The sequence below is a fragment of the Magallana gigas genome, chromosome 7, assembly GCF_963853765.1.
Source record: "Magallana gigas chromosome 7, xbMagGiga1.1, whole genome shotgun sequence".
In the NCBI taxonomy this organism is placed as follows: domain Eukaryota; kingdom Metazoa; phylum Mollusca; class Bivalvia; order Ostreida; family Ostreidae; genus Magallana; species Magallana gigas.
Window position 1 is genome coordinate 45380123 of NC_088859.1, and position 22332 is coordinate 45402454.

Consider the following 22332-nt stretch of genomic DNA (forward strand, 5'->3'; position numbering starts at 1 on the left):
AAAAGATTGTTAAAACCAAACGTGTTTCTTTACTGAAAAGAAAACTTTCAGTAAAATCATTCTAATCATAATAAAATTATTTTTGATTTAGAATAGTATTTTGTTTTATTGTTGACTAAGTTGGTTTTTCTTTGCGAAATTACAACGCGATGAGGATAACAAAATATTGCAGAAATTTGAGACATTTTAATCAAAATACGATTTATTTGGTGATTCGTGCAAAATAAGACGGTCGCAACATTGCAGAAAAAAAATACATGGTGCGCGATATTTTTCTGCATTGATTGTTACCTTCAAAGACATGAATCATTAAAGAAAGCATTTTATTGTTTATATGATATATATATATATATATATATATATATATATATATATATATATATATATATATATATATATCGTATTAATCCTTCTTTTAACAAATATAATGAATCGATCATAAAGAGTAAGTTAAATTGACAAAATTATTATAAATATCTATCAATAAGTTAATTCTTATATGGGAATTTAAGTCTAACATTATCATGATTATTTCGTGCAGCCTGTGAATTTTCTTCGGTTGAGAGAATTACAGACGATATGGCATGCCTAATAAAGAGTATGTTAAAATTTCAAGCATTTGTGATTGACAGTTGCTGAGAAATCATTGACGAAAATTTGTTCCGAAATTCAGGCCAAAAATAAACAAAGTCGTCATTTAACAGAGAGTTGACTTCTGATTGGTACTAAAATGACTCTTACCATATGGCATACCTAAACAAAAAATGTGTTAAAATATTAAGCATCTTCAATTAAGTGCTACCGAGAAATCTGTTACAGACAGACACACAGACATACAATGATAGATCTAGAACAATATACAGTGTATTCCCCTCTTCTTCAGAGCGGGGGTATATTAAGTACTGAAGACTACCTGGAAACCCTCTCTATTACAAAGGAAGTAGTGACTTTTAACTTTAACTTTAACCTTTTACCTCAATATCAATAGGGGTCTATTGCAAAAAGCTAGGGATATAAACTATTTTCTTATGATCCAGACAAAGTTAGATCAAAATTTTAAGGCAAGATAAAAGGCATTAAACTCTTAAATAAGTTGAGGTGTTTGTATTGAGTTTCTGCAGGAATATATGAAAATTAAGACAATAAAATCTCTAAACATCAACAAGAAAGAAACTAAAAGAAAGAAATTTACTTCTTTTCAAGGTCAACAAATGTACCAACAATGTTCTATGGTATTTTGCATAAAAAAGCTTTAATTTTATGAAAAAGTTAAATTTGCTTCCATTTGCTAGCAAAAAAAAATAATATGAAATGTCCATCAATGGTGAAAAAATTCAATTTGACAATTGAGGACACTCAAACAATGACTTTTATATATGTACCATATGTGTCTGCATTTCAAACTTTTATATTAACAATTTCCAGGCAAATAACTTTGTGTATACATATTCATTTCTTTCCAATTGTACATACATTCAGCAACAGAAAAGGAGGATACAGAATCTTTTAGTAATGTTGAATATATTTCCCATTTAGAGTCCACAAACACTTTAAAGTTTGATTTCCATTTGTTTAAGGTGTATGAATCCACTAATTTTAATCCAGAGCAGAACATTCTATAGTGAAGAACTAACCAGAGAGTCAAAACAGCTCTGGGGTTTAAACAATAATCACTGGGGGGTAAAAATAATGGAATCTCGTTGCTGCAGAGCAGTATATCATTTTCAGCATCATACATTGTTATCTGAAAATTATGTGGTGTAATTAATATACCAGGCATTAAATAACTTTCAAAATTTTCATGGCGCTGCTTTTGAAGTAAAGAAGTAACTATTGTCTGTGCAAGCGCCTGTTCAATAGCATCCTCTTTAGTCGCAGATGTTGTAGGAGGTTTTACGTCTACGGCTGTATTGTCACCAGAAGAGAGTCTCTCAGCTGTTCAAAAAGAAAGAAAGAAGAAAAATATATATCTAACATCAAAAATGCTCTCTATAGTCACTAGTTTTAACAAACCAGTTAATCTTGGGAGATATATTCCGAAAGCTAATTTGACTCGAGGGAAGATTCTTAGCATTGACATTTTTGCACAAAAAATAAATTTAGATGATTACTGCATGAACATAGAAAACATAAATGCAAATATTTTACAACTGTATTTGAAAGTTGCAAATGCAGGTGACATGAAGAAGGTAAACTTTTACCAACAAAAAACTTTGGAAAAGTATTTCAATTTGCCCTGCAGGAAAGCAGTACAACAGTTACTGTGAAGGGACCTACTGAACAAACTTTGACCTACGTACATTACATACGTAGTGCCTGTTTGGGAGGGTAAGAGTTGAAATTAATGCCCTGAGAAAACCATTGTCAACCGATGAGAAGCGGAGGTTGACAATGGTTTTCAAGGGTTATCAATTTCAACTCTTACCCTCCCAAACAGGCACTATTTATTTTATTATACTGAATGTCTTAATTTTAAAGAAAACTTTACTGCTTTTATATAGAAATGATGTGAATTTTCTGGCAAACCGTACGCTCAAAATTTATGCGCATTTAACAATTCCTTGTGTTACCCATTGCCAAGTGTGTTGCTAATGCTAAGGGTTATAGAACGGATTATCAACTTTGTCTAAACCAATCAGATTTCAGTATTTAACATGAAAGTATAATAATAAATAATGCTAATGAGCAATGATGTGACATATTGTACACCTACTGTCCTTGATAGGAAGATTTTTAAAGGTATTTTACTATTTAAACTTATGTTGAACTTCTGCCTTTTATTGTGACCCCGTCTTGACCCCAGAAGCCACAATATGAACTATCATTTATCTCTACATGTACAATCTTTATTAAAGCATCATTTAATGATGCTTTAAGCTTACATTTTGTGATTTTCGGCATAATGGTTCTTAGGAGGAAGATTTTTAAAGACATTCAGAAAATTTTTGCAATTGATCAATTATATCTTCTTGCCTGACATTATGTTTGCATAAACTTGAACCCCAATCACACAGGTTTACTTTGTGTCAGGTTTGGTTGAAATTGGCCAAAAGATTTGAAAAGATGAAAATGTGAAAAGTTCGGACAAGGACGGCCAATAGACAAATTCTGATTAAAAAACTTTTGGCTCATGTGAGCTAATATTCTTAGCAAAAGTATTTTGACAACAAAATTGGTTTAAATTGGTCAATTGGTTCTTTTATAGACAGAAATTGACATACAGACAACACAGATATGTACAACAAGCAATTAAAAATGCTCACTTGAGCTAAAAAAAAAAAAACCCAACAACTAACATGCATTGCTCTTTTTTCACTGAATTAATTAAGAACTTACTCTCCGACTTTCTTCGTTTGCAGGGTGTTTCATCTAAAGAAGCTGATAGCATAGAGTCGTCCTCTGATGTGTCTGCATCAGATATATCTGTGTAACAGTGTACAGGTATGCCATCACATAGGCTTTCGTCATGGAATCCTCTTTGAGATGAGAGGACCATATCAACATGTCCATGCCATACTTCTTCATGCCCTTCACAACATTTACAAATACAATCTGATAAGATTAATTAACACATGCTTTATAGAGTACCATACACCATATATACACCAACTAAGTTTTAAATGCTCAATTGCTCATATATGAAAATGAACACATATACCAATAGTGAAATTTGCTGCATTTATTTCCAAGCATGTTATTTCATTTAAATTTCCTCCCCTTCTTTGATGCATGAATTGAAAATTAAAACTTTGATTTCCATTCTCAAAGATTTTCTTAGTAAATGATCAGTGCATCAGATTTATGGATATATTATCTGTTATAAAGAGTAAATCATTGTAAATGTATCGGGTATTTCATTTTCTTTTGAGAAGGAATTTTGGTTGGAATAAGGAGTGTCAAGGTGATTTAAAAGCTTTAGATTTTTTATTTCTTTTGTACTAATGTTATATGTGTATTCAGGAAGAGCATTTACTATTAATGTTGTACATAGAATTCATAGAACCTGTTGAAATGTTCACGAATCCACATAATATAATCAAATATGGTCTTTCATCATTTTAAGAAACTATAAACTTCTTCTTAAACTCTTTTTTTAAAGAATTCACCCTAAATTATTCAAACCAAGATGAATCTGATGTCTAATAAACAATGGTTAATTATCTTCCCTTGTATAGTGGCCTGACTTTTCATTTGAACTTCGAATCCCCTTAACTAAATGAATTTCTTAACGTTTTTGATTTTACAACATTATGGAAATCTTCATTCTATTCTTAGTAGTCTCGTCAAGCATGAGTGTCTTGGTATAAATAGTTTTTCATTTGTTATTTTGGTCACTGCCACGTTCGTTACAAGATTGGTAGGAGTTGATAGTAACCCGGCCTCCCTGCCCGCCTTATACATTGTACTACTCAATAATTTTACATGTTTGTCCATACGTTATGCGATTATGTTATATATATATGTTTTGTTTCGTAATTTGATGTAATGCGATTTTGTAACGAACGCACCTAACCTATTTCATTTCGTTGTTGTTTTTTAAATTAGAAAAGAAAAGATTTATTTTCGGAGGAGTGAAACGAGGTAGAAAATAATAGATGTTTTGTGGTTGAAAAGGGCACAGAGGTTTATAAGAATTTGAGATGAGTATGGTCATGGGTATAGACAATATGTCAGATGGACACTATTAGGCCAGCATTTTTTGAAATTTCGATTTACAAACCCGCCGACCCTATTTTTGAAAAAATTCAAATAAAAATAAAAGGACCTGAACTAGCTATTAATTTTATTTTTTCCTCCGACCAGAAATTTTCTTTCTGGTAAAAATAAAAACAAATGTTGATGAAAACACGTATGTGTAGTCTGAATTATTGTTGTTCATGCATTGATTAAAAAGACCAAGTTCTTTCCAATCAAGTCACAGGCACTAGAAGTCACAAAAAACCACCATAGGGCCTACTCCTGTTTGCTTCGTCCAACCCTACAATTTACGATCCTATTAAGTTTTTTGATCGGCAACTTAGCCAGAATTTCCTCAAGAAAGAGAAGTTGAAGCTTTTTCTATCACAATTCCGTAAATTAAAAAAAAACCAAGAAAATGATAAGTTACTTTTTAAAAAATATTTTTGCAAAATAAATTCTAAAATAATCATAATTTAACCGTTTGGAAATAGATCCTCTACATAACGGTTGTAAGTGGGTCATAGGGTTGGACTAATAACCTTAAACACACTGAACACAGGAGTCTTATGACTGAAGGAAAGAGAATGATTTTATTTGTCATTTAGCTAACAAAATAACGAAACATTTCCTTTATTAAAGGTATAATTACATAAATAAGTAAAATTTTAAAAGTTAGTTAGTCTTTTTTAAATAAAAAAAACTTGTTTGATTTTTTACTGATATTTATGGACATGCTTCTAATCCAATTTATTTTCAGTAACAATATTTTAAATTTTGAATTTGTGAATAGCATTGTTAATTTAATCAAATAAATGGTTTCTCAAACTTCTTCCTATTTTTCTGCAAGGAAGAAGTGAAAACTCCCTTAATTTTTTTTTGTCTTAATGTATATGTACAGTATGTACTTGTATATATAAAAAAAAACCTTCGTTTTTATACATGCATGTACAATATATCAACACAAATTTTCAGTGCCCATGGATAAAATATGTTATGATAAGAACATCATCAACAACCAAAATTACTTATATATTTAAAAAAAAACGGCAGCTCCTGGACACGTGTTCTTATTTTAAAAATAAAAAAAATATTGTTGAAAAATTGTTTTATTTTTATTTTTTTTCTCGACGGACAAATTTTTCAATTTTATTTTTAATTTTTTTCCCTCCTCCTCACCAAATAATTTGAAAAATATTTCGTAAATCTAAAAATAAAAAAATGCTGGCCTTAAGCTATAAAGTAAACAGTTAGGCCAAAAATAAAACTTGTTTGGGGTTTTCAGTTCCTTAAAAAGGGACTCACATGAGCCAGAATAACTCACTAACAATTAAACAAGGGCACATGAAACACAACTACAGGAGGCATCGAAAGAAATTGACATGATTGATAGAACATCTAGGTGACTCACATAAATTCAAAAGCAGTCCATACAAATAAAATGCTATAGGTGTTTACCTATTCCTGTGCTTTCAAATGCTGGATACACTCCACAACCACATCTGCATGTATCTTTATTTTTTGTGTTTGCATCAATAATGTAGGATCCACCAGGTGCAAGTTTTCCCAATAGATGTTCAGCAAATACAATGTTAATATCTGTCTTTGTAATGGGTGATTCACTGTTGCTCATTAGTCCTTTGTGAAGACTTTTCTCAATTTCATCTAAAAATCAGTAAATGGTAAATCTGAACTCCAAGTAAATTTAATTAGTTCTGGGGTTATTCATTTCACAATAAATTTTTTCTAGAGGACCCTTTGATAAATTAACAGAGTAGCAGTGGTAAGATATAAGTTAATAAGTACCATAGCTTGATAAGCCCCTTTTGGAGATTGGGTGAGCAAGCACCGTGAGGCTACTTACTCAGAAACAAAAAACTAGTACGTGTATTTCAGCCTCAAAATTAATGGAGAAATATACCCCAATATTTTTAGCAATTCTAATCAGACATTTTCTTATTTAGGCCGGATCTTTTCCCCCCAGACCTTAACCTTTAATGTTAACCGAAACTGATTAAAGGGGCAAACCTTTTAAAATATGACCTACAAGACAATATGTGATTTATTTATGATGGACAACTTTCAAATGAGCAAGTTTTTCTTTGTGGTTTCAATTGGTGCAAGCCAGCTTTTCCTTCAATACATACCCAAATAAAGAACTTTACAGGGCAATTAATGTCTGGCAAAAGAAATCTTGATGTTTACGTTTTTAATTTCCTATCCTGCCTCGTACAAACAATAGCACAAAACTGTCAAAATTAAGACACTCTAGTGAAGGTTTTGAATATTCACTGGTTTAAAACTACAAAAGGTATTGGGAGGGGGGATTATTATTAATAGTATGCCGTCAAATGAAGATATATCTCAAGAATGTGAAAGCTGTCTGTTCACAATCATAATCAAAGAATCATTTTCTATTTAGAAATATGATATATTTAAGTCTCGTATATAGTGTGTGTAAGCAAATTTAACAACGCACTTAGAGCCACAGGTGCTTGTAGACAGGACCATGGACTACCCCCCCCCCCCTTTCCATTTTTTTTCTATAATTTTTATATATGTATTTGAAATATCACGACTCTGTGGCATTTTATATTCACACTCGTTTCCCCTATATACATTGTATAAAGGGGAAACACACACATTTAATAATTGAGTTCATAATCATTGTCAAAATGGTTGAAAACAAAATTGAGACAAATTAATGAAATTTAAATTTACCTTTAGTCTTTAAAAAGTTGTCAAGAAGCTTTACAGCCGCCTTCTTGTGAATATCCATCTTTTCTATTTCTTCTGTGGTTACAGTTTTTAAATCACTGAGAAACTTTACACCCTTCTCAAACAGTGTTGTTAATTTTAAACTCCAAAACAATCCATGTTCATCATCCTTGATCATATCATACAAACAGCAAGCATTGGAAAATGAAACACTTCGTTTGGCATTAGTTGATGTTATTTGTAAAACTAAAAGCTCTATGTTGTCGAGACTACATTCAAGAATCTTTCCGTGTTTCTCTAAGACCATTGTCATACATATGAAGGCAAAGAGCTCACGACTGACACACAACGACAGATCTAGATTTGAAAAAAGCTGCAATACTCCGAAACAGTGCGGACAATAGCGTGAGTAGGAGCTAGCAATTTCAATAGTTTTTACAGGAATAAGGTAAAAATATTGATATCGCCTGCTCCCATTGCAATACAGATTAGTCTCTGGTTTAATATGTCAAAATTAATATAATGAAAATATCTAAAAACATTGCATTTCAAATAATCAGCTATAGATCACTATGCCATAATGTCAAAGCTTCATGATAAATCAAAGGATTGAGAGTACTGGAAGCTGAATCAATTGTTTAATATTTGTGCAACATGCCGCAAGCACCTGACGTTATTTTTCTCATAATGATAATATCATACCATTGAACTAAAATTGAGCAAGTTTTTCTTTGTGGTTTCAATTGGTGCAAGCCAGTTTTACCTTCAATACGTACCCAAATAAAGAACTTTACAGGGCAATGTCTTGCAAAAGAAATCTTGATGTTTACGTGTTTAATTTCCTATCCTGCCTCGTACAAACAAGGTATTTATTGTTAAGCAGAGGGTATATATTTTGAGAAAAATATACAATATATCGATAATGTTTGTATCAAATCATTAATGGGTGTATATAACTATCAATTAAACTGGCAATATATAAAGGGTTGACGGTTCTATATATTAATTACTCGGTGCAGGTTTCCTGATATTTTTTAAATCAATGGTTACACGTAGATAACATTCAGGCAAGTAGCATCGTTTTTGAAAGTGGGTTTGGGGTGGGGTGGCAGACTCATTTGATTAATTATTAAATTATTTAATGTTAGAAAATTCCAATGTTCCATTTTTTAAAAGGTATTTTCCGTTGGTGTGTTTCCCGAAAGTCTACTTGCTAATTTGAAAATATCTAATAGAAAACTCGAGCAAAAATATTTTTTAAATCTGTGGTATCAGTTTTGAATTTTTTTATGGTTAAATTTAATCTATTTTTAATTTTTATGTGAGAAAATATATCAAATAAGAAAAAAATAATCAAATGAATCATCGATTTTTTTTTAAATCGTAAAATGTAAGAGATAGAGGTGCATTAAATTCCCTTTCAAAAATATATATTTTTTAATATTATTAATTTATAAGATCTATTTATTTGTTCTTTTCATTTCTTTTACTTGAACATCTTTACTTCTATTTCAATTTTATTTGACGATATCAAAGTGAAAACTAATAATTAGGGGATATCTGGGTATTTCAGGACAGTTTTTTTGGTCAGCGCAATCTACATGTACATGCACAACCATTTTAATCATTTGACTAGCAAGTATTCTTTTTTCTGTACATGTCAAATTATGTATGACTGTGTTATTCTTCTTAAGGTGAAATGCTACACCAAAATTTTACTGTTATGGATTGTTAGAGTATTATTTCTTAAGGTGGAATAAAACATCATCACAAAATGGCTGACTGCTGATCAAAATGACATTTTGTTTTATTAAAAGGATTTTATCGACTGCAATATGTAACTTACTCCATAGCCGAGTGGATAAAGTGTCTGTATTGTGATCCGTACATCGTGAGTTCGAATCCCGCAGGGGCTTTTGTTGTTACTTACTGAAGTAATTATTTTCGATATTCATTTTTTATCCCCAAACTGCAAATTTTTCGCTTATTTGACATATGTACAGGTTTTTTTTATCATTATATCTTTCATTATCAAATAATGTCCTGTTAATTTGAGTGACTTTTTCCAGGTACGTTATTCCACCTTTAAAATCATAAATCGGTTATGTGGTAATCGGTAATCGGGTTGGTGTCCCCAATAAACAAGATGAATTTGATTGAACCCATTTGTACTGGATTCCGAAGCTTAACAAAAGTCCTAACAAACAGAGATATATAGCAGGTTCCAGTAACCTCTCTCTTTACTCCTTACTAAAATTCTTACAGTACAGTTAAACTTCAATAGTACTGTACAACAATATACTCCAGAAGTGGTGTGAATCAAATGTGGATACTAAAAAACTCTCAAGAATTATTAGAAACATTGAGGTCGCAAAATCTTACCAAAATCAATAGCATCAAAACGTACGATTTTTCAACGCTTTATACAACCATTCCCCATGACAAATTAATTTTGATATAATCGACAGTTGTTTCTTCAATAAAAATGGAAGTCGTAAAAATGCTTACCTTGTCATTGGAAATCTAAAATATTATTTTGTTAAAAACCATTCGGATTGCACATACAGGTACTCTGAAGTTGACATTAAAAAGATGCTTGAGTTTCTGATAGACAAAATCTATTTAGTTTTTGGAGATCAAGTCTTCCAACAATCTGTTGGAATTCCAATGGGTACCAATTGTGCCCCATTGTTAGCAAAACTTTTTTTGTATTCCTATGAAGCAGAAAATATTCAAAAACTTGTACGTGAAAAGAATAAATCACTCTCTGTGGCCTTCACAACTCAACATTCTTTCGATATTTTACTGGAAATGGACATTGATGGTAACCTAACAACAAAACTTTATGATAAACGCGATGACTTCAATTTTTCTATAATCAACATTCCTTACTTATGTAGCAATATACCTTCATCACCTGCACATGGTGTTTTTGTCTCTTGGTTAATTCGATACGCAAATGGATGCTCTTCGTATGAACAGTTTCTAAGGCGAGACAAGCTACTGACAAACAAGTTGATAAAATAGGACTATCAACAGTCTCGTTTGAAGTCATTTTTTCGTAAGTTCTATGGTCGATACTACGACCTTGTCAGCAAATACAATCTTCCACCGGGTCGCATGCTGACTGACGTTTTTCATACTAACTGTTAAACCATAGTTAATCACCTAATTGTCTACGGACTTTTCCGTTTTTTCCCCGATTACGACAAAGAGCACACAGCGGATGTGACCGGTCAGCAGAGGATGCTCACTCCTTCTAGGCACCTGATCCTACCTCTATGTTTTTGGAGGTCCGTGTTGCTCTGCTTTGAATTTGTATTTCTTTTTATGGATTTTGGAGATGGTTGACGGTTTGTTATTGTCATTTTTTTCATTCTTTTTCACCAAGATTCCGTTGTTCAAAGAAGGTTGGATGCTCTTGATTACTTAATACGTTTTTTTGGTATTTTTTATAAATTGGAAAATATGTTTTGGTTGCAAGTAACACAATGCAAAATTTAATGATTAATTAATAAGAAATTAAAAAAAATAATACTTTAAGTAACAGAAAAAAACTCAAAATTGAATGAAGTTTATAAGTAAACAAAAACAAGCCTCGAGCTTTGTTTATCAAAGCAAAAATTTCTGAACCCCGTATTTTGCCTTTTTCTTGACATTCAATTTTTGGTGGAGCAATACAGACACCTGTTAAACATTCCAGACATTGAAAATGGACATAAAATCAGGATATTTTACACTCAAAATATGTCTGATAGTATCACGTCTAATGAAGAAAATAAATTATATCTATCGGGATTTACACAGCAAGAGGTCTGGACGGTCATGACCATTTTTAGATCATACATATCTCCTTATACTAAAGAGCACTGTATAAGATGTATACAAACATCCCAACTTTAAATCTAATGCATGATTTTTCTCTTTACTTCATGAAAGTTTATGGTCAAAAATATCATTTGTTTAAGGCAAATCTGTTGGGTAATTTTTTTTTATACCACCCTGCCTCCTAAAAGTTTAAAGTGGCATAGAAGAATAAAGAAATAATAATAAACCACGAGTTTATCAACTATACGGTGGTGAAAGGATATGATACCTTTAACAGTTTTTCAAAAAGGGGATAGTGTCCAGGTGCATAGAAATGAATAATATATTTGCACCGGATATTTCACCTGTAAAACCGCAAACCTAAGACAAACGATTGTTTAAATTTCAAGTTGAAAATGAGTACGCATGGTTTCTTCTTAATAAATTATTGAAAAGTGACAATTGCTAAAGAAGCGAGTGGAGGAGAAGCTGTCACTGAAGATGTCCAAACAAGCAAATGTGTTCTTTCCATGCAGTGTTAGGAGGGTGTAAATTAAAAACCTACGACTGAAAATGTATCACTAACTAGACTGTTCATAGGTTTATAAAAGTGCAAGTAGGTAGCTATTAACAAAAATGAAAAGCGTTCTTTAATATTATGAGCTGTATTTTTTTTTCAATTATCTTCTGTAATGACAATTCTGCATGTAACATAAAATGATTAATCTCTCTCAGGGATATGAAGGCAATCAATTTTTATACAGGAAAACGATAAAGTAATTTTGCTACAACAAGAGCATCTAAATGCTTTTCCCACAAAAAATGACAAAGGATTTCAAACTGTAATACTCTTTTGTTATTTTAGAATAACTTAAATAATAGTTAATTACAATTTCACAATAAAAATAAATCGACATGAAGATTGCAGCTCATAATGCCTAAACATGATATAAAGCTTGATAGTGGTACATGCAGGAGACCCGGTGAATAGGGAAAGTTGAACTAATCTTTAAGTGATAAATTTACACAACACTCTTCAACTATGCTTTAAAGAGGCTGGTGGCCATTAAATTATCCATCAGGTTCATTCAACATCTATTATGACATTAAAAATTTATTTTGTGATATCAAGATTTTCATATAATGATCAAACTATTAAAACGGCAATTTATTTTCCCTATAAAAACAATTTTCATAATATTCCTCATATCGTGGACAATTATTTATGGTTAAAGGCGCATGGCGATTATATCAACTAAAAATTGAAATTCTTATTTTACAGGTTTTTTTTGTTTATAAAGCCTTATGATGGTATTTCTAAGAAGTCACTTGATATTAACTTCAACTTCATCAAACACAAACATTTTTTTAAATAAAACATTTAAAAACAGACTGTTTTAATTTTGGGGGAAGGAAAATTAAATGAAATTTAAAAGACTACAATTACTCAAAATAAGAGAAGCAGCGGGTTGAACCACATGGATTATTTTTTTATAAATGATATTAAGATCACAAGACACAAAACAAAGTTCATTCCTACTCGATCATCCAGACCAAATACATTATAGATCAAAAGCACAATTACGGAGGCAAGAGTTTAATTTTCGTCGAAGAAAACCTCCATATAAGAATCCTTCTTTGTTTATGCTTTTTAACTATAGAAAAAAACTGTGACATTTTTGACAAAAGGAGTGTTAAAAAATTACATCACTGGAATGTAGTTTGTTGTGTAACAAGACAGAATTCGAAATATCTAGCCAACTTGAATTTGAACTAAGATGAGCTTTAAACAAAATAAAGAATGTTTGTTGATATCGACTTAGGAGTTAGGATTAACCAATTTACAACTTGTCAAATACTGTAGGTGTGCGAAACTGTGATAAACAAAATTATTATTCATTATCAACCACATACCGGTAATCTTGAGCAGGTGCAAAACTTAAGTTGTGCAAAACCGTGAGAAACAAAATTTACAATATCTGAAGAAGCTTTGCTATATATTGCTATAATGCTATATTTTCCGTTTATAATGTTAATTCTATCATTGTAAGAATACTAGCATCCCTGAATAGTTTCCTCGTGAAATAGAAATAAATTTGGGTTTATGTCAGGTGGGTTGGAGCGAGTCTATGCAAGTCATTTTGACTTGCGCCTAAAACTGACAATTTTATAACCAAATGGTTGACTGAAACCATAGGATATATGCGGACGTTAAACTCAATTCAGAAAAAGCATCTGGCCTTGGGGCCATAAAAGTTAGACGAGCTCACTTTTGATCTAAGTCTCACTTTTATCAAAGGAAGATATTGTGGAAAAGTGAGACTGAGATCGAAAGTGAGCTCGTCTAACTTTTATGGCCCCCAGGCCTGCTGATTTATGTGTTTTATCTCCTTTAAATAAAACATCCATGCCTACCTACGTCACTTGTAGTTGAGTTTTAGATTATTTAATTGAAATGCAGAGGCCTCTCCTGATCGGGATAAATTATTAACAGCATTCGTATGCAACTATTTGTGCATTACCATTATTTGATTGATATAGCTACCGATTGTCTAGAGAATTCATGTTAGGATAAGGCTTTTTAGATATTTTTAGCAATGAAGAAGCTTATCCTAGAGGATTAATTGAAATAGAATTGACCTAATTATTTGTTAAACACACAATGTATAATATACATTGAAAAACTGTTCGAATAATGATAGCTTTCATTCATAATAAGGAAGGACGATCTGTTTTTGAAATAAGGTGAATGGATGAACAAATGAATGAATGAATAATGTAAATAATATATGTTGTTATTTATTTTATGTAATGATTGAATTCATTTTTTCATTTAAAACTTGAAGAAATTCAAGATCGTATGGTTTCCATTTATATATAAAGTATATAAAGACCATGTTTTCAGTAACAAAGTATATGAATTTTATATATATATATATATATATATATATATATATATATATATATATATATATATATATATATATATATATATATATAAACCTTAACAGGTGAAAAATCATAGTTGGAATTAATTTGCGATCCTCTTTGTCTTCCAATCGGTGCTTCGACACCTAAAATTACAACCGCTTCACCCAAAACGGTGTGTTACACCTGTCATTAATAAGAATCACCCCTCAAACTGCATCTACTGCCTTAGGTATGCGATAAATGTCTCGGGGGGGGGGGGGGGGGGGGGCGAAAGTTGTCACCTATATATAAATGAAATTTCCCTCAAAATATATGCATTTTTAAACATTTTTAGGTTAACTTTGTGTGATAAAAAATATAATTGACTGTTTATATTATCCTGTTTGTTAATTTTTTCTTGTGTGTTGATCGAATTCAAAATCGACGCCTTTTGCTATATTTGAAAGGGATTATCCAAAGTATGAAGAAGTTATGTCAACTTCGGTATTCTTTAGCCTTTTGTTGCAGTTCTAAGGCAGTAAATGCAGATTGAGGGGAGATTTTTTATATTAATGACAGGTGTATTACACCGTTTTGATTGAATTGGTTGTAAGCGTAGCAATTTAAGCAAAAATTCCACTTGGTGTGATAGTTTGAAATAAAACCAAGATGGTGGCGATGGGTATGATATGTATTATTAGATATAGGGTATTTATTTTTCATTAGGAGAAAAAATTATAATGTCAGGTGCCTGAGGTCTTATGTAAGATGTTGCTAAACACACCTTTTTTAATTACATAACCAAATCCAGAGATTAATGTCCTTTTGTCAAAAGCATGTCATATAGGATTGCACTTGCATGATTTCCAATTCAAGCTTTTCATTACTAACTATAAAAGGGATATTCAAAACCTAGTCATTCAGCATTCAGCTTAAATGAATTCATGAACTGACTTTCATTGTATTTTCTCCGCCAAAGCAATGACGTTTACTTTCGTACATTGAAGTTTGCAAGTGGGTAATTTTATAAAGTATTCGCTCGCATCCAAAGTGTATGATTAACAAAGCACTTTTAATTACTAATTAAGGAAAAGAATAAGAATTGATTTATGAACATCCTTTAGTGTGTTATTCAAAATATCTAATAATAAAAAGCTTAATTGTTTACTGAAATCGTCGAAAGGAGTGTTCAATTATAGCGTTTACAAAATGTTTTTCGTTGCGTTACAAACAATTACATGTATATTGTACTTAAAATCCCATGCAGTTTTCAATAAAAAAGGAGCGCTTACAAATCAAACAATACACGTGCATTTCACGTGTTTCCTTTTTGTGTTGTTCATGAACAAATGAGCAAAGTGCACCGGTTATTTGTTAGATAATAATTAGATTTTCGATCTTTGATTTGATAATCATTTGCTTAAGAGTAAGATCCTCTTGGAATGTTTTAAACACTGTGTATTGAGATCAGTTAGGATCTACGATCCTTCGAATCGAAATATTGTTATAACCTGAAAGAAGTTTATCTATCTATATGTATAACATAAAACAGTATGATCCTTAGAATGTTAAGATAATATTTCTCAAAGAAAGCACGTTAAATATCAATTAGGACAAAAATGTCTAAGTTTCTGTTTCTGAAAAGCTTAGATTTGACCAAATATCAAATCAATGTTTAAAATGAATAATAGAATATCATAATAAATAGGTCTGGTTACCCACAATTTATTTAATCTTTTCTGTAAAACGGTCTTTAGAACAGAAAAATAAATCATTGAATTTATTGATCAATATCAGTTTTATCTTATACTTGCAAGTGTTCCAATAGTTTTTTAATTGAGGTTATCCCTTAAAACTTAAAACTTACAATAACACTCTCTTTGCACCTGTATTATTCATTCGTTATAACCAATCCCTATTCTTAACAACAGACCATCCTTCCTTCTCATGAATGAAAACTTTCATCATCATTTTAACAGTTTTGCAATGTATATGATACATTTTGTTTTTTTAACAACTATTAAAATTATCACATAGTCAATTATGGGTCAAGGCTAATTCAAGCCTCTAGAATTAACTTAGCGATAACAAAGTATATCTGGTACGGTCAAAAGGAGCCATACCTATGCATTTATTTATTCTACAATTGTTAACTAAAAGAAAATTACAATGTACAAAATACTGCCGAATATTGTTAATAAATTACCCTTATCAGGAAAGAAAGGCCTCTTTATTTTTTTATCTTTTAAAACAGAAGTAGTACGGGTGAGCTTTTTTTAGACAGTAAAGTTTCATTCAAATGAAATGATACAAATAAATAAGTGTAAGGTTCCAATATATATTATGGTTTGAGTGAACTGTTTGGTTATCGAAAATATCGGTTTTTGGCGAGTCATAATGACTAGCGCACCAACCTAACTGTCGTTTTTACAATTGATTGATTTGCCCACTAACATATACCAGAAAATTCAAATATACCAAATAGTTTTGCCAATCATTATGCACTTATATAAAAAGGCTATACAAGCTAACGACCTGATGAGTTCACTGGTTAAACTCGTTTTTATCTCGTTATATATTGCACAATAGAGAAAGATCCCCTTAATACTTTCAGGTTTCCATTTTTTTACATCGTTTTTCAAATCAAACATCTCTAGATCTAATTTAAAATTTCCCTGTTTAATTGAAAACTGTTGTTTTTAGAATTCCGGACACATTAATCTTGTCCCCAACACATAAGGACATATACATTTGATAATGTTACAATTATATACAATTTTGTAAGCAATTTGTAAAGAAGATTGGTGTATAAGGTGTGTAAAATGTCTATATAAGAACGGATGCTGAAAAATTAAAATCTCAATTTTTTTTTATATATTTTTCAAAATTGTTCAAAACAATGTATATTTTAACATATCATCGGTTTGTAACACAAAAATATGTTCAATACCTTTAATATGTTGATTTAAACTGTCGTATGCGTATCAAAAGCCCTAAAAATTTCATTTTTATACTTTTAATGCTTTTCATTTTATAGAGTGGGTCTGCGCTTTATATTTTTGTATTGTCTGATTAATGTCTAATGGAAAACAAACCGATTTCGATCAACAAAAACGTGGAGAGGTGACCCACTACACATTAAAATATCATTTTGTATCCCAACAATAGAAAGTTTTAGAAAAAATAATACAAGTCTGTAATTTCGTGGCCAAAGTCCCACATAGCATTTAAAAACACACTTTGCTGTGACTGAAATCGCTCAGCGATTAGAGGACCAGACATTAGGTAAAACTAACAGAAAATTTATAGGTTGTGGGTTCGATACTACCAAAACTTAACCTAAACCAAATGGGCACTTGCACTATCTCCCCCCCCCCCCCCCCTCCCATCTGCTTTACCACATTTATGCGTCTATGTATTGCTTGAGCATATCCGATATAAACATGCAAAGATATTTACTTGTTTTACGTTTACAACGGCGAAATCTTATTTTTTTTAATGTGTATCCATAAGAAAAACTACACGTGAAGTAAAATTTCATCAGCTGATAAAATCTTGTTCTACAATATCTGATCGTATACTTAATATTATCAACATCGTTTTAGATTTACCACTGTCTAAATACGATTGTCATAGAGAAAGTTATAGTTTGCAGACCAGACAAAGATTAATCTAATTAAAAACACTGCTGAGCTTGTGACAGTCCGATGTTTGTGAGCCACTTGATATCAGACCGTTACCAATTCTTACAGTACTGATATCCTTCAAAATCGGACTGTCTCAGGTAAATGTACAACAAAATTCAATGGCAGTGTTTTAAGTACGATATATGCTTCTGAAAACAGTTTTGTACGATAAAATATCATCTATCTTTTCTTAGAACCAACGGGCCTTGAAACTGTTGAGGAATATACCCATTACCTAACCAATTCAGATTCGTTAGAAATGATCACGTTCAAGTTGCCACGCGATAGATCACAGGCACCAGTTGCTTAATAAGTCAAATATCGAAAAATACTATCCCTACTATATTAATATTTAGTAGGTGAAGAATTTTTTTTATATTTGGCTTATTGAGCGACTGATTGTCAAAAATTCAGGTGCCTGTGGTAAGATGTCAAAGTTAATACTTTACTTTAAGTTAATACTAATACTTTAGTCATTTGTTAAACACGCAATGTATCAAAAACATTTCAATCTGTAAATACTCAGACGGTTTTTGGGGCTAAATGAGATTCTTTGGGGACCGTTGACAGTTTTTCAGCAGTTTTCTTGACCGATTTGGACTTTTTTGTCGGCTGATCAATTGTGGGTCCGCTGGGTAAAGTTATAATTGTTTCAGCATCGGGGCCAATATCTTCAGTTGTAACAGTCTTTCAATAGTCCGTTGAGCTACCTTTGATTATCGTTTGACCATCGGTTGACAATTTGTTATGTCTGTCGTCGGTCGGTTCTAAATATATGAACAATTAACAAAGCACTTTTAATTTCTTTAGATAAATGGATAGTTGAAAATCCACAGAGTGTGTTAATCAAAATACTTATGACCCAATTGTTCACATTTCAAATTAGGTTAAAGGGAGTGTTCCAATATAGCATTGACAGGATGTTTTATGTAACAAACAGGTAAATTGTACCTCTTGTTGATAAAAAGGAGCGCTTGCAATTCACGATTTCATGTGTTTCCTCTTTAGTTCTGTTAAAGGACAGGTTCGTTACCAGTTGTGTGTTAAGACTGCACTTTCAATTTGATTTGAAAATCGTTTGCTTATGAGTAAGATCATATATTTTTTTTGTTCTGTTTGGCAGAAAAAAATTGAATCCAACTATTAAATCTAGGCATTGGTTCATTGGTAATTATGAAAAGTGTATTAAAAAAAAGAAAACTATTTTTATATATATATATATATATATATATATATATATATATATATATATATATATATATATATAAGTTAAAAAAATTTAGCCACACCCTGCCCCTGCATCATGATTGTAACTTAATTTTCAATGAAAATATTCCATTTTTCTGAATGGCGCATCATGTGTCCGGGGGTCATTATTTGAACAAAACTAAATTTACACTACCTTAGGATACTTCCACACAAGTTTCGGCTTTTCTAGTAAAATGGGGTTTATGAAGAGGATTTTTTTTCTATTTATTTTTATGTGAAAATTAACCTCCTATTGTGGCCCAACTCCACAACCGGGGATCATGGTTTAAAAAAAAACAACATAAAATCTACCCAACCTGAAGATGCTTTCACAAAAATGTAGGCTTTTGTGCCAAATTAATTTTGAGAAGACTTTTAAGGTGGAACAACACACCTGAAAGAAGTAACTGAAATTAACAGTGAGTGCCGTGGATAAAATCCTTTTAATTAAACAAAATAACATGTATCATATTGATCAGAGGTCGGCAATTTTGTGATGATATGTTATTCAACCAATTCCTTGTAAATGAAAACAATCGTCATCGTTTTTAACAGTTTTGCAATGTATGTGGTACATTGTTTGTAAAAATATTTTGATTATCACACAGTCATTAAAATGAGATAAATTAAATTCAAGCCTCTAGTATCAACTTAAAAATAACTAGAAATATCTAGTCAGATCTGTAGAAGCTTTACTCAGATATGAATTTAGGACACACTCCATGAACTAACACACTAGATAAATAAACAAATTAGTATGTACAACTGGCTGCCGAACACTGTTAATAAATTACCCTGATCAAGAAAGGCCTTTATATTTCAATGAAACGAAAGATTACAGGTTGATCTTGGGTAGGTTTGGATGTTTCCATAAAAATAAATAGATGGTAAATATGATACAAATAAATCAGGATGATACTTAAAATTGAAATGTTACACAATTTCCGCAGTTTATTTCAAGTAATTGATACGCATTATAATAAACAAACAATTTTTCAGCTAAACAACATTAGAGTTGTTTCACAATATTGCAAAATATACCAGCATACCAACTTTATAATTATGATTTTGTTCGGGATTGGTCCGAATTTTAAATTTTCCAATTTTCTTAAATTTCACTATCTCGTTTCAATTTCTCAATGAAATATGATTGTATAGCAATTGTTTAATACGAGTGAGAGTTGATTAGTAAAAACTTCACAGGTTTAAAAAATATCTACAATTCTTGACTGCTATAAAGTTTATTTGTTTGTCTTTACAAATGTACTTTTTGGTGATTGTTTTGAGAGTAAATTGATACCAATATTTTTGCTCTATCGTGTTCGCAGCCAAAACAATTTCATTGGGTTAAATTAAAAATACAAAAATATTCATATTTAACAATTGAATTAAAACCCTTGTATATATTTGAACCATATGAAATAATTTTGATCGAGATTAGTTATGTTTTCAATTGGGATTGGTTCAAATTTGATAAATTGTAATTTTTCTAGAATTTGGTATTTTTGTTTCAATATCTTTGTAAAATATTTACAAGACTTTATTGCTTTATGTAACTACTTATGATTCTTTAGATTTTCTGCATAGACTTTAAAAATATAAAAGAATTAGAATTTTAAAATTCAGAAATATCTTTTTCAGTTGAAACCAAGTTTAAAGCTCTAAAACACTCTGTTTGCAGTCAAACAAATTTTTTCTATTTCCGAAAAAGCAAAAAAAAAAAAAACAAAACCAAAAAAATAAAAAAATAAACAAACAGAAACAAAAAGAAAACAAAACAAAATCTCAAGAGATAATTGAAGCCAATATTGGTCTCTTTAAAAAAAACATATTTAAAAAAGATTCTTTATCGATCTATCAAGTAAAGGTTTTAGTGTGCTGAAGAACCTTAACCTCTAACCTTGAGATCGTAATTCATCTTTTTATGTCCAACTTTCTTTGTTTTTTGGTCACAGATCCTTAATTATTAGCATTCTTCATCAAACTAATTTTGAAATTAGCTGTCAAATCAAGTCATGAGTCTGTATTGTTTGTTGATCTAATGAACCCTTTGAGGATACTTTTCAAAACGAACACGACTTAAGATACCTTAAATAAGGAGAACAATAATCTGTCCCGAGCATAGTCAATGACTAACTCAATGAAGACCCAGATTATTGATACCATTCTTTCAACAGACAGGAGCAGTACCGATCTTAAGATCTTCAAATTGCCACATTGTTATTCCAGATGTTGAGATAGCTTAGTACAAAGGACTTGTTCTTAGATTTAACATACACACACAAAACAAACGAAAGCAGAGAAATACGGACGCCATCTTATAGATTCTTATATCGAACGAATTGATTTTCTGAAAAAGTCAAATATTTTCAATCTAGTAATAATTTAAATAATTTATAATGATTTTACACTTAATAACACTTCTTGCGTTGATATTCCTATATTGTATACTTTTAATTGATTTCGTTTAATGTTGTATTTATTTGTATAAGATAATTCTCTGCTCTTTGTTTATGCGCATTTGTACATCCTGAAACAAGAATTTATCATATCTTAAATATTTTAAGTAAAATTATCGCAATTGATAGTCCCTCTAAAATTGATCATATTTTCTAATGCAACATACATGATTTCTTACTAAACAATTTATGCATATGCAGGGCTGCGTTGTCAAAGACTATAATGCCATAGCCTTAGCCAAAAGTCGACACCTCTAGTTACGTCGCTAAAAATATGAAATGCGAAATACGCCCGACTAAGTTTCTGTGTACGTCCTTGGACTAGACTAAGAGTAAGCCCAAAACTTGGACCTCTTAATGAAACGAGCCTCAGAGCTTATGTTTCTTTGCTATGTAAACAAAGCTGTTGTTTAAATTTTCAATGTTGAAATGAACATTCAAGTTTTACACCTAAAATGAATGTGGTTAACGTTAGGAACTTTTGGTTTATGCTTAAAATGAGTAAGAAGATAGAACAATTAGCTTGAAAAATATTTTTACTGGTATATTGAACCTATGAAAACAAAAACATAGCACGAGCCATGTTTATATGATTAAGAATTATGAGACCTGTATCGTGTTTATAACTCTACGATTGATTCTCAAATTTCATTTTATAATTATAAATGCGTTCCTAAAGCATTATATATAATAAAAAAGAATGGAATTTGATCAAATTTAAGGCGATTTATATCGTTATTGTCTTACTCGATTGTATAAGTGGTGAATAAGGGCGCTATTTACAAAAGTTACAGAGTGATAATTAAACATCACAAGGTGCTTTTAAG

At 30.9% G+C, this 22332-nt stretch overlaps 1 protein-coding gene across 2 annotated transcripts; it reads right to left on the reverse strand.

Moving 5' to 3' along the window:
• Positions 1-407: 407 nt before the first annotated feature.
• Positions 408-7975, reverse strand: LOC105331255 (uncharacterized). Of its 2 annotated transcripts, none has more exons than XM_034458875.2 (4): positions 7399-7975; positions 6136-6342; positions 3337-3552; positions 408-1935 (listed from the first exon to the last, which is right to left on the reverse strand). In XM_034458875.2, the coding sequence occupies exons 1-4, from the start codon at positions 7706-7708 to the stop codon at positions 1412-1414; spliced, it is 1257 nt and encodes a 418-aa protein (XP_034314766.2). In that variant the 5' UTR covers positions 7709-7975; the 3' UTR covers positions 408-1411. The 2 variants fall into 2 exon arrangements, with proteins under 2 accessions (XP_034314766.2, XP_011431669.3); XM_011433367.4 differs by having other exon boundaries at positions 3337-3528; positions 7399-7957.
• Positions 7976-22332: the final 14357 nt, after the last annotated feature.